At 42.6% G+C, this 13127-nt stretch overlaps 1 protein-coding gene and 1 long non-coding RNA gene across 2 annotated transcripts; one reads left to right on the top strand and one right to left on the bottom strand.

Moving 5' to 3' along the window:
- The first annotated feature begins 201 nt into the window (after window positions 1-201).
- On the top strand, window positions 202-9677 carry LOC122397716. The gene is made up of 5 exons (XM_043397066.1): window positions 202-488; window positions 751-917; window positions 4147-4283; window positions 5175-5351; window positions 9324-9677. The coding sequence occupies exons 1-5, from the start codon at window positions 375-377 to the stop codon at window positions 9494-9496; spliced, it is 768 nt and encodes a 255-aa protein (XP_043253001.1). The 5' UTR covers window positions 202-374; the 3' UTR covers window positions 9497-9677.
- Window positions 5630-12811, bottom strand: LOC122397721. The gene is made up of 4 exons (XR_006259142.1): window positions 12747-12811; window positions 12384-12487; window positions 7781-7880; window positions 5630-7685 (listed from the first exon to the last, which is right to left on the bottom strand). It is a non-coding gene; the product is annotated as an uncharacterized LOC122397721 (long non-coding RNA).
- Window positions 12812-13127: the final 316 nt, after the last annotated feature.

The following is a 13127-nucleotide window of genomic DNA, read 5'->3' as shown; positions in this document are numbered from 1 at the left end:
AAAGAAACGAAACGTATATCGCTGATGCCTCTTCCATCGAAGGACGTTGTGGGAAATGTTGTTCGCGGCTAATGTCAGACTGAGACAGTTCGGAGATGGGAGAGTGAAAGCAATGAAATGCACGGTTCCGTGAGGCACTGTAACCGGGAAGATCAAACGTTGGCATGTCGTTTTCTAACCCGTGAACTGAAATCAAATAAAAACACGTGACTGTGAGAGTTGATATCGGTTTTTAAAGCTCGGTATTCCCGTTGCCTCGTCGGTGTTCGCGCGGCAAACAACTTGTTATATTTATAAACACCGTCGGGGGGGGGCTCTATTGTTAATTGCCTCGCGGCAATTAGCAATCAAACAGCACACTCGGAAACGAAACAATGACGGAATCGCCCGCACCTTCGGCCAGCAACACGCAAACGCAGACGCAAACCACGAGCCACGCTCAAGCGCAAGATGACAAGAACGAGAAAACGGTAAAAGTGATTTTTCTGGTAAAGTAACACCACTTTTCATTATTGTATTATCTAAGTCGACCATTGGTACAGCCTGCTTTCGATAAAATATTCGATGCACGTTTCGGGACGAAGGACAGCTATTTATTTTGTTTCGTTTATCGTTCGATAATCGTCGAACGCGTAACAAATTACTCGGTTCATCCCCGCGGACGGTTTAATCGTCGCGTTTGTGAATATTTGAGCAACGCGGAGGACCGGGAAGAGCGACTAATCGCGTGGTACGTTTTTTCTTTCGCAGCAAATACGGGATATCAATAACCAAGTGGCGCAATTCCGCGACTTGCTGATAAATATCGGACAACCACGAGACTGTCCGGAACTGCGGGAAAAAATTCGAAGATTGCGTCGGAATTGCGTCGAGGCGTGCAAAAGCACGTCTGAGCTCATACTGCCACAAGTACGAAGGTACGTAAACTTCTCGTAGACTCTATCTACCCCTAACCCATTCTTTTTAACCCTTCTTCAATTTAATCGAACAACGATTATACTTTTTGCGTAAATTCTCGAATCACCGCACTAATGACTTCTCTACACAGTTTGATCGCAAAGGGAGCTTTTTATAATACCGTAGAGCTTCCAACAGACAACTTTTACGTAAAATTTCGATTGCAATCGCGAATCGAACAATCCCAGACCGGAGACTTTGACGCTTTTCGGAGGGGCGAGATCGGGGGGGGAAAATGTCGAAGCGATCGGGGCCTGCAGCCGATCGTCGATAAGAAGCGTCAGAAATATAAGAAATAAAGCAAGAAAGAAAGGGAAAAGGGGAAACCGTGGCGGTTGATTAACCGGTTTACGTCAATTACGCCGATCGAACGTTAAACGAAGACGTCGCGCCGAGCGAATTCGAATTGCTTCCGGTTAATGAGATTTTAATTAACACGGTAAATAGATCGCTACGATAGAAGCCGGGCCGGCCACGATCGCGAACACGTTCGTGACTGGTTTCCATTTCTGTCGCGTGATAACCGACGATTTTCGCCGACGATACTCTAAAACACGTTATCGTGAGCCCGGGGATCCCTAAATATTGTAAAAGGCATTGTCCGCCTCCATTGTGAGCGAGGATTTATCGGGCTTATTACGGCCCCGTACGGCTGAATCGCGTTTAATTCACCGTGGAAAAGAAAATTCGATCCGTCGAACGTAACGAGTTCTTTCTATTTATTTCGTTGGTACAATAACCATTCTCGGAGGGTTCGATCGGCGGCGATAATTCTACGGAAATGAAGTCGAAGAAGTCTATTCGCAATACAACGATGGAACAAGATTATCGTTCTTTCGTTGGGAATACCACGATGGGCACAGTATGGCGAACGTTCCTCCTTTTCGATACCGTTCGCAGCAAAGAATGTTATCAATTCCGCGGGATTGGTCTTTCGGGGAACAATGACCGAGGTCCAATCTCCGAGGATATTCCGGCCTTTGAAAAATTTTCTTCCGCGAGTACGCCGGTTCAAATGAAAATCTAAATGTTTCATGGAGCTCCTTTCTCTTTCGTGTTCTCGTTAATTCTTTCGAAGAACGAAACCACGAAAGTGCAACTTCTCCGACGCAAATGCATTTTTCAAGTTTGCCCGCGAATCTTACAAAGGGGAACCCGTTACCTTTCGTTTATCGTGTCGCGGGTCGAACGGCTCGATAATTGGATCGGGTACCGCCCGGGGGGGCCCTGTTCGAAATTCATGATCAATTATTTCGACCCAACAGCGGCATTATTAAATACTGCATATTCGTTTATCGTGCATTGCCCGTTATATAATAGCTTAATTATAATGCGTGCGCGGAGCCGAGGGGAATTGCGTGTACACAACACACGCTTACAACCACCCCCGCGCCAACCCCCTCCCCTTAAATCACATAACGCTGCTGTGTAATTTCTAGTTTCAAACCGTCAAACAAGCGTTAATTGCGATTCGAGAGTTGCTTAAATATTCATTCCGTGGAAATTGAACGCGCGAACATCGCGTACGCTTTTCGTGGCGCGGTTCGTTTTTTTTTTTAATATCGTACGAAACGTATTGCGCGGTTAATTACTAAGAAACGTTCAAGAACGTTCCATTTATCTCCGACGCTTCCGCTCGATACGATAATATAAAATAATAAACGTGGTATCTCGTGCAACCTATCTTACGAAATCACGGTGTTTCCGTATCGATTACACGACCATGTTGCACGAAAGGCTGTTTCTGCAAAAATTTGCCATACTGCCGGCTACAAACTACCCTTTCTTGTTCGCGTCGAGATCGCGATTAGCCCTTATGGCAATAACCCGGCACCGGGGTACGGGAAGTGCTGCATATTTGGAACACCAATTTTTTTTTAACGATTAAAAGAATCCTGCATCGTGGAGAAGCTAGTAAACTTTTATGTTTCGAACGAAAAACAGAAAGTATACGAAACTTTCGTCCAATTTAAAACTAACGTAAAGCGACCACAACGGCATTTCAATTTATCTTGACTATTATAAAATAACAAAAAAGAACATGTGTCATAAAATTTCACTTTGTTGTTGAACAACCGTGAACATTTTGGTAACCGACACAAAGGTTATCAACGATAATCCTGGAACGCGGGGGAGTTTCTAAACCGCGACGGGAATCGAACGGTAAGAGCAAGTTATGCGAACCACCCCCGCAGTAAAACACAAGCGAGTTGGCATTAAGGAGAAGGAAATTAATGTCTGTGCTCGCGATACGTTTTATTAGATTTTTACGATGCTTAAATAATAGTCGTTGGCCGAACGAGACCGAGAAATTCGCATCTTTCGTTCCGCGAAACCACGGTGAAACTGAGGGGGCGAAACGGAGGTGCAATAAAACTCGACGTCACGCGACACGTTTTGCAACCACACTTTGAGTATCGTCGTTCGATTCTTTTTACCTCCGTCGAGGGAACCACGGGTAGAAAAACGGGAAATGTTTTTCTCCCCGTCGATTTGGCTATTGTTACACCCCCCCCCCACGGACGATTGTTTCGCGCGGAACGGCGACGTTCCTCGTTAATTCCGTCATTTTTTCCTATTTTTCCTCTTCGCGATTGAAAGGAACAGGCTTGTTACGGATGGAACACGTTCTACATATTTATCTACGATCATTTGACGAGTAACTTGCACGAAAGTGTGTCTTTCTAACAGTCGAACGGCTGGTGCCACTTTCGAAATTAATAGTACACCTTAGTTAATGACTTAGTAATGAATTTCATCGAGAAAACTTACATACGTGACAAGGTAATATACGGTAAAAGCTGGGTCTCATGGTCTCCGCGCGTCTTTTGTAATATTTTTTAACCTCGCTGCTATTAATCCCTGGATACTACTATATCTGTAAATTTGATAAAATAATAAATAATGCGAACACAAATGATATTTCGACCGGTCTGATGAGAATAGGTATGCATTAATTACAGTTACTGCGTAGTTACAGCGTTGATTTTTCGAGTAATTGCCTTGATGCGCCGTCTAATGAGACTCCGTCCACTTAACGCGATATCAATAACGGTCAAGGAACAATAGGGAACAGTAATAATTACCGGGGAGAAGCAAGGCCGGTTGTTTTCAGGACGCGACGAAATCTTTAACGAGGAAACTTCCACGGTGTACGTAATACGCCAACGAATTACGTCTGCTTTTCAGGACTACGGACATCGGGATCCCAGTGGACTGTCCGAATTTGATGCTTCTGTTCTACGTCATTCAACTATTCCTACGCGAGCTCTGCAAAAGTAAAAATCTTATCCGTCTGGTGCCCATGGACATGACTGAATATTACGGTAAAGTATCAAGAATCATTCGATGTAATTTTCAAGAACAAGTCGTTTAAATAAATCGACAATGAGACCGTGACACTGTTCATGAATGTTATACAGCGTCGATCCGGCGACGAGTCGTCCAGCTCAAACTGCGACGATAAACTATTATATATTTCGCGGGAACAAGCTCAGCGAGGAGGGAATCTTCGCCGAGAAGAATAGCTGGCCGCACGCTGGCATTCTTTTCGCGAGGAAAACGGATTCCGTATGAAAAGAACGCTAGTTAGCGCGCTATGAAAGGATTTTCATCGTTTCGCGTAACGTCACGGTTATCCCTGTTGTAATTTCGTTCGTCGAACACCGAGAAGAAAGAACGCGTCGTTAGTGGCTGGACGACGATTTTTGTCGTTTCAAAATTCACAGCGATTATACCAGTTGGCGTAAATGTTTGTCTCCGATTATCGCGCGACGATTAAAAATCCTTAACAAAACATTTGATGGAAGTTGTGTTGAAAACAAATCTTGAAAAAACCTAATCGAGAGCATGCTGAAATTTTCTTCTCTTATTTGGTACACTGTGGCGTTTAATTGGGACATGGGACTGCAGCATTTGGCATTAATCCTACGTACACGCAACCGTGAAGGGTAGGAAGATTGGTTTTGCGTGCTCTCCTCCCTGCAATCCTTTTCGAAAAAAGTTGCCAACAAATTTCTTCTTGAATCACGGCGGTATTTCGCGCGTGAAAACAACGGAAGTGAATTCGTTGGCAAATTACAATCCATTTTAACGAACATATTATGACGCGAATATAAAGACATTAAACTCGATACGACGATAAGTAACATCACTTACATTTTTTTTTTAATTACTTGGGGGGCATACTTCTTAACTTTTTGTTTATCCCGTTTCAGAATCTCGAACTGGCCCGTCCAAGATCGGCAACGCGATCTCGCAGATTGTTCTGTGCGCGCAAATTACACCGAACTTCTACGAGGAGGAGCTGTGCAGCATCAAAAAGGATTCCGAGGAAATTCGAGATCTGATCAACGAACTGCAAGAGTTTATGCCCCAGTCGGACGGCGATATAGGTAACGTCGTATTTTCCTCTACCGTCATCCCGCTTTTCCACGTTCTCGACGCGTTTGTATCCCTTTGGTGCCGTCTTCGCGAGCCACGCTCGAATTTATCCGCGATACGGATCTTCGCTCGGGACAGTTATATGCCCCTCTGAAACTGAAAGAGTTCTGTATCCATAGGATTTAAATTTAATATCGATATTTCTATTGTTTAAAGTTTCGAATATTTTATTCCACCGTACTACAAACGCCTATTGGTTACCAAACCGTAAACATATCGCGCGGACGTCTATCGAAAAGATAAAAGGTATTTTCTGCACAGAGGCGTTGCTAGAAATTGTTTGCCCCATCGATAATCCCGCGAGTCTTACAAGAGAAAGATTTTTAGGAGCCAGACGTTGCAAAGTATAAAAAAACAACGCGTTGACGCGTCGACCATGGCGAGTGTCCTATCCCGGACTCTTTTATCGAGCTTTACTCCAAGTGAATGGAAAAATAAGCGATAACGCGTGATGGATGATTGTCCCGTCGCTGTTAAAAATCTTCCCCTTGCACGTACCGATGGGATTCGAACAGGTTTAAAAAATTTTGGAACCGTTTCAAAGCCGAGACTCGAACAGGCCATCGTCGTTACATTCTATCCGTCGACTTCCCTTGAAACGTAAACGCGTCTGTTAACTCGATCACGTGTTTCCGCGAGCGCATCAGTCTGTTTACCCTCTAATATCTTTTCCTCGCTCGACCTCTTTATCACCTCCTTCCTATTCCTCGCCTCGTCCTCTCTATTCAACTACCCCTAATCGAGTTACTCCGGAGGCCAAGGTCTGGAATTTCAAAGGAGAACACGTTCTCCTTCCTCCGTCTCTGTCTTGCACACCGCGGTGCCGGGTTCTCATTGATTCGACGGAACAAACGTATTACCTTCCGACAGGATAAAGTTCGCTATAGAATTATCCGACGGCGGGTGCTGGTTCGATTCTCGGCCGGACGGCGCAACGGTGACCTTAATTATTCGTCGATATAATGAGGGAATTCAGGATTTGCTTCCCGCTAGCCGGAGGGGGGAGCGTGAACCGCGCGGCGTGTTCCTTCGATTGAATATTAATGGTAAACTCGAAACTTTATCGAGGGAGGGGAATACCGCCGGAGGGAACGACGGGGGAATAAAGAACGTGGTTTGACATTGAACGTGAATCGGGGTCAAGGTCGAGCGGAAACGCGGGACTTCCTCCTCGGCGTTCCACGGCCGGGAAATTCACGCTCGAGAGAGAACGCGCGCGGGCGTACAGAGGGGAAATAAGAAAACAAAAAGGATCGTCCAACTTCTGGGTGAAATTACCGACTGGTAGGGCCGTCGAGTCTCGTGCACGCTGTACCGAGAGAATTCGTCGAGGAAACGGCGCGAACCGGGGGCGGGCACAAGTGTAGCGAGACGCGAATAAAAACCGTCGACGCAACGTTGAATCCTCGAGTGTCTCCAGAAAGAAATACACCGCCATAAGCATCGGAACATTTGGTCCAAACGTTCTCAATCTTTGGAACATAATAATAACGATCCTTTACTGTCTAACAGTAGATGTTTCGACGTTTAAATTGACCCGAGTAATATCGTTGTGCTGCTACTTTTCACCGTGTTATAATAATTCAAACACCGACAACGTTTCTGATACTTACGGACCGGCAGTGTAGATAGAATGAACACGCGAGACGCGCGAGCGACAATTCGAAATTAATAATAACAATCCTTTACTGTCTAATAGTAGATGGTTCGACGTTTAAAATGACCCGAGGAATATCGTTGAGCTACTACTTTTCACCGAGTTATAATAATTCAAACACCGACAACGTTTCTGATACTTACGGACCGGCAGTGTAGATCGAACGAACACGCGAGAGACAATTCGAAATTCGTACAAAGACCGTGTGTAGCGTCGTCACGGTTTCATGCACACGTGCACCGGCGACAGAGAAATAAATATTGTACGCGATGAACGGGAAACGCGAGGGGTATTATTTAACGTTAAATGGAGATCGGGTCAAGGATAAATGGAAACGCGGAAAACCCGTCGCCGCCGTTCTCCGCGGGAACGAGAATTCTCCCAGGCGGGGAAAAAGGGTGGAGCGGAAAATCGAGAACGGAGAGGGAAATATGCCTGACCGCGAACCGATAAAGCAATTTAAGCCGCGATTCGGGAAACAATCGCGCCGGACAAAGTCCGACAAAACGTTTCTAACGACAGAACAACGGGCTTGTGTGCTAGAAAACGGCTGTCAGAGACACGACCCTTGCTTCCAGGGTGGGAAACTTCTAACTGCAGAGATTCATCCTGAGGCCCCACGTTTCACCTGCAATTCAAAGAAAAAAATTAATACAATGTAGTATTTAGGTCTTGATTCTTGTCAAACTGAACAAGACGCGGACTGTATCGGGTGAGATTTACCGTTCTCTGCCACGGAGATCTTGCGACTGGATTGTACTTCTTCTTACGCGATCACGTTCAGTCTCTTGTTTACTCCATCGAACCGCAAACTGTCGACGATCTGAAAGCAACCATCCATCGCGTTATTGGCGAGACACCGTGGTTCTTAATATTATGAAAAAACTTTTTCCACTTGTCCGATTACTCAAACATCTGTTCCGCTCGACGGAATACGAGAAAAGACCTTACCGAGGGTCTCGAGAGACCGTACACGACCTATAGGCCACGGATTCTCCGTCACTGCTTTGTTCGTTCCCGTTTCGAGTCCTCTGTTCGTCGCGATGAAATTAATATGTACGCGTACCGACCAAGTATTATCGTCGTGGAGCGCGACCCGGGGTCAAGGACGCCCCAGCCATTTCATTTTTGCGCTCATAATGCGGACGGGAGATTTCCGGGAAAAACGAGCTGCCGTTACTCGAAAAGGGCGCTTGACAGGTGGGGGGCGGGGGAAAGGAGTAAACATCGCGGAAAAAACCCGCCGGTGACCGATAAAGCGAACGCGAGAGCCGCTTTGCGATCAAAAGAATCCCGGGGGGGGGGGCGTTCGCGTGATTTTTTCATTTTTTTTTTTTTTTTATTTAACGCTTTCCGAAATACTCGAAACACTCGTGCTCGCCGAGATTTCAACATTCCGCGTTGCTTTAAAGCGCGAAAAGGAGGTCCGCGTTAGGCGTCGCAATTTATCGCGCGGTCGCCGCGTCGGAGGGAGTTAAGCCCTCCTTTCATCGTACCTCGTCGCGAGTCGCATGATTTTTCCGTATTGCTATCCGTAGAAACGACGTTACGACTTCCCCGATGCCGTCTGGTTAATGGCGAGGATATTTTCGCGACACGAGGGGGTCTTACGCGCGTCATACTTCGCTGCAATTTGTTCGATAATTTTTCGCGCTTTTACGGCGCAACGAACACCCTATAATACGTTTCCATACATAAGATAGCGCTTCCCGATCGTACCTTTGAAAATTCTACCGCCTCGCGGAGGAACGTTCCTTTGACAAATCTCGCGTTACAGAATGGATTCAACGGAATCGTAAGAAATGAACGGTTCGCGACGTCCACGTTGGGAACAGGTGATTATCAATTACGGCACAGTTCGCTTTTCAACGCCAAAGGGAACTCTGATTATACGCTGAAGCGCCGCCAATTCAGTTGTACAATTTAAGCTACAATATTCTAGAACGATGGGCAGAGTTCAGAAATTTGTTTCCGAAATAACCGATTGAACTTTTCGTTACACGTGCTGGAACTTCGACGCTGCTTGTTCCAATTTTGTTCGATCAAATTGGTCAAACGGCGGGAAACGTGTCGCGAAATAACACGAATTAACGCTACCTTTGAAACTGGCCGTGAAAATACGTAGTGGGATCGATGGAATCTCGGTTGAAAAAAGATCTGTCGCGAACCCTTTGCCCGGCAGGATTTATTTAACCGTTGGAACGGTAATCTGTCCTTTGGAGGGAGTCGAGTAAAACGGGATTAAAAGAATTCTGTACGTTTGCAGAGAAATACGCGGCACTGCAGAATCTCGGAAGCAAGGGGACCCGAACCAACGGCAAACGAGCACATCGACGAAATCAAAGCAACGACAGACCTAGTAGATCCGCTAGACAATCGTCCTACTTCCGCGGTGCTTTGAATCTCTTCTGCTGCGCCGCGAGAACCAATTATGTTTAAATTAATCAAACGCGTACGTCTGTCCGCCAAAAGGAGGTGAATCTTGTTTCTTCGACGCACGGACAAAACGTTTGTACGCGTGTGCTCAACTTGCAAATAAAACCAATCGACAAGTTGCTGGCACAAGTAAGAACAGACTCTGCGGAAGAGTTTCGTCGAGCCTCCTTTTGTCGACTGGGGAACACGTAGAAACCGAAAGGGAGGCATTCGTGATTCGTAAACGTGAAATGTTACAACTTCAACTAGTCGATCTAGTCGATAAGAACCTGACACAAGCTTTATCTAGTTCGTAAGTACAGATCTCTAAATATATACACGACATTTCTGTAAAGCGATTATATTTTTTTAAGAGAGTTTAATTTACAACGGAATCGTTCAGGGTTGAATTCAATCGAAATTCGATGAAACGATGAACTTCTTGACGAATTATTACGTATTTCCTATTTTCTGGTATTTAAGTACACTTGCGGGGGGGAAAAATGGTCAATGTTTAGAATCGATTGTCATAGACTTAACGTTGTCGTTCGTTCGCCCGAATTCTATTCGAGATCCAGGCACTCGTATCTTCGTACAACAGCTCTACGAACTTATTCATTTCTGCTAACTGGCGATACATGAATCAACTTCGAGGATAGAGGATACAGGTGAACGTGACAGGCTCAAATTTTACATTGAGTGCATATTGTTTAAAATGCTACCAAGAGCTCGTTGCATCGGAAAGTAGAGAACTAAATGCCAATCAAATTAGACGTTAACGATTCCAATATATTCTCGTACGCGGACCAACGTGAACCAGATGTTGCTCTTTCACGGAAGAGCGACACGACTAAATAATTCTCAACTTTGAGATTTTAGATACTATGGACCTCAAAAGTAGTGTATTTCTGTGATAAATAACGACGTATTTTTAACTTCATTCTTTTCATTATTACGGTACAATCATTTTCTACATTCTAAGCCGAAACTATGAAAATACCTCGTCTGAAATATGTACACTTTTTGAGTTATTTTACTCATACGAGATACGAGTAATGTCGTTCTACACACGGTTTATTTCAACGTTAAATATATTATAATTTATATTTATAAGTATGAAAATATTGTTTAAGTACAACGATTCCGGAGTATGTACTGCAGCCAGAATCTGCTCGATATCTCGGTTACTATCGATTCTATCGAAACTGTGTATAGACCAAAAAAGTTAAGAAATTTCATTTCCAACAACTATTATTCCATACATTTCGGCTGCAAAGGCTACGGTAACCGAGATATAGTACGCTCTATGGTTGTCCCTCCGACTCTTTCTTCCGACAGAAATTTTTTAATGTCATGTACCTTAGACTGTAACAATAAGTCGGATTGCTCTATAGACAAGCTCCAGGTTTCGTTACAACTATTCCAGTCATCTTCCATAACGCAATAAAAATAGACAGAATTGCATTTTATCTACATAGATGAGTTTTGAAAAAGATAAAAGTTATATGTATATACAAAGTCTATATGTACATATATATATTCAAACATCCATATAATATATGTTAAATCTACGGACAGGGTGTCTCGCGTAAAGTGTTACTGTCGTATCGAAGTATTTGGCTACCGAGTATCGGTAAATTGAAGTATTGATATATTAAGGCACTTTAAACATTGGTACATTAAGACCACGGAGTTACTCCATATTTAGATATTGAATATTTATGTATTTGGTTATTTGGATGTTGAAAATTTGGATATTTTTGGTTGTTGAATTTTGTATATGTGGGTGTTTATGTATTTGATTATTAAGATAGCTCGTAACACTATGTAAGGCAACCTGTACATGTATATATATGTATATGTATAGTGGTCGTTTCACTATCGATAAAGAATAATCTACTATCATTACTCAAAATACTAAATGTAAAGTAGGCACGGCACAAACAGTAGGAAAAGTACCGTTTTGGCATACGTTGAATAGACATTAACATTATATTAATGTTAACGAATGGATAATTTATTCGAACACGATTTGGTTAAAACTAAGCTTAGCTCAAATTGTATTTCCAAGATACTTGGAATCATTAGAATGGTTAAAAGCAGTAAACGCAGAAAACTTATACCGCGTCTGTAGTTTTATCGATCTTATCAGTGTCAGAAAATCTTCTATCAATAGAACATTTCGGAGATGTAAAAACAAATGGAATTTAAAAACTTGAAATATTTTAACGAGATGATAGCGATACACAGAAATAATGTTTTCAAAATTACTCTAGAACCTTCTTGAAATTTTCCAAGTCTCGTCTATTCTAAAGAAGCTACTTAAAAATTTTATATTCCAATAGAGACAAAATACAAAAAGAAAGAAAAAAAAAATACTACACATTACTAAGTCCACGTTAAAATACAACTTCTTACGTTTCATTAAAATATTCAATGTTCCATACATTATTATGCGATGCAAAAATTTTCTATATTACGATATTACATTTATTCTTCTATCTTAAGGAACCATTTTAAATTTACAGCCGATTAGTTCGGTATTAACCGCGATGAACAATTCTTCGTTGTTTGTATATAACGATATAATGTTATAATGTGCATAAATAATAACGCACAATATTTATGTATGCATCGTTTAAATAAAATATATAAAATATTGAATACATTTATCGAAATTCATTCCCGAGATGAAATGATTCGTATTGTTTATTCCTCTTTGTTAATTAATTATTAGACGCCCGGAAATTGATTCCCATTTAATTTGGCACTTAATCGAAATCGATTATAAAGGAAATTAAAAAATTATTTATCAAGCTTCCAACAAATAATAACTCGATAAAATGATAAATATATATAAAAAGTGTATAAATGCTATTTATTATAATGATATATGTATATTAAATTTTACCAATCCTTGTTAGACGATTTGAAATTGGCGCGATTTCAATGTTTCCAAGTGTCATGGCGTCGTGCCGGTAGCTTGCCTTCTATTCGAATTCCAATCAGACACTGCTGCAGAAGTAAGATACAAATTAAAATCAAATGCATCGCAGTAAAGATATCTAATCACCATCAAACAATAATTGATGTATAAAATACGCAACTTCGTTTAGAAAGATATAATAAATCGACGTCGGTTAGATATCGAAGAAAACGCGCGCACTCGATTTAGTTTTTATATAAAACCGTATTAATATTACACTAAAGCACAGTTAGAGAATAAATGTGAATAGTAATAATGATGAGATATCAACAGATTAGAAATACACACCTCGTTGGTCGCGAAACGCCGACAAGCCGGGACACGTCTCGACACGTCTTACTGCGTTAGCCTTTAGACTACGAATGACGATCTCTCGCTGTGTTCGGTAACGCTCGCGAGTCAGGTAGCAGGGTGGGGGAAGCTCCGATGTCTCACGAAGCTCGTATTTCGAAGAGGAATAAGGATGCCTCAGGTAGAAACCGCGGATGCAAGAAATGGATAATATTCTAACAGATAACATTCGTTAATTGTAGAAACGAAGATATTGAAAATATTAATTTCGTTACGAACTTTTCGAGCGACTCAAATTCACCTCCAAAAGTAGGAGTGGGGGAATGAGAATTTCTTGACGAGAACAGCGGGACACGTTTGAACGTTTGAATTATTCGA

The sequence above is a fragment of the Colletes gigas genome, unplaced genomic scaffold (genome assembly GCF_013123115.1).
Source record: "Colletes gigas isolate AHSC1104 unplaced genomic scaffold, ASM1312311v1 Colletes_gigas_Sc00010, whole genome shotgun sequence".
Lineage (NCBI taxonomy): Eukaryota > Metazoa > Arthropoda > Insecta > Hymenoptera > Colletidae > Colletes > Colletes gigas.
Note: the sequence above shows the minus strand (reverse complement) of the source record. Positions and strands in the feature narration are given on the sequence as shown.

Coding starts and splice junctions, on each gene's coding strand:
- LOC122397716 (XM_043397066.1), top strand. CDS start 375: ATGACGGAATCGCCCGCACCTTCGGCCAGCAACACGCAAACGCAGACG. Junction 918..4,146: donor ATACTGCCACAAGTACGAAG/GTACGTAAACTT, acceptor TCTGCTTTTCAG/GACTACGGACATCGGGATCC. Junction 5,352..9,323: donor CCAGTCGGACGGCGATATAG/GTAACGTCGTAT, acceptor GTACGTTTGCAG/AGAAATACGCGGCACTGCAG.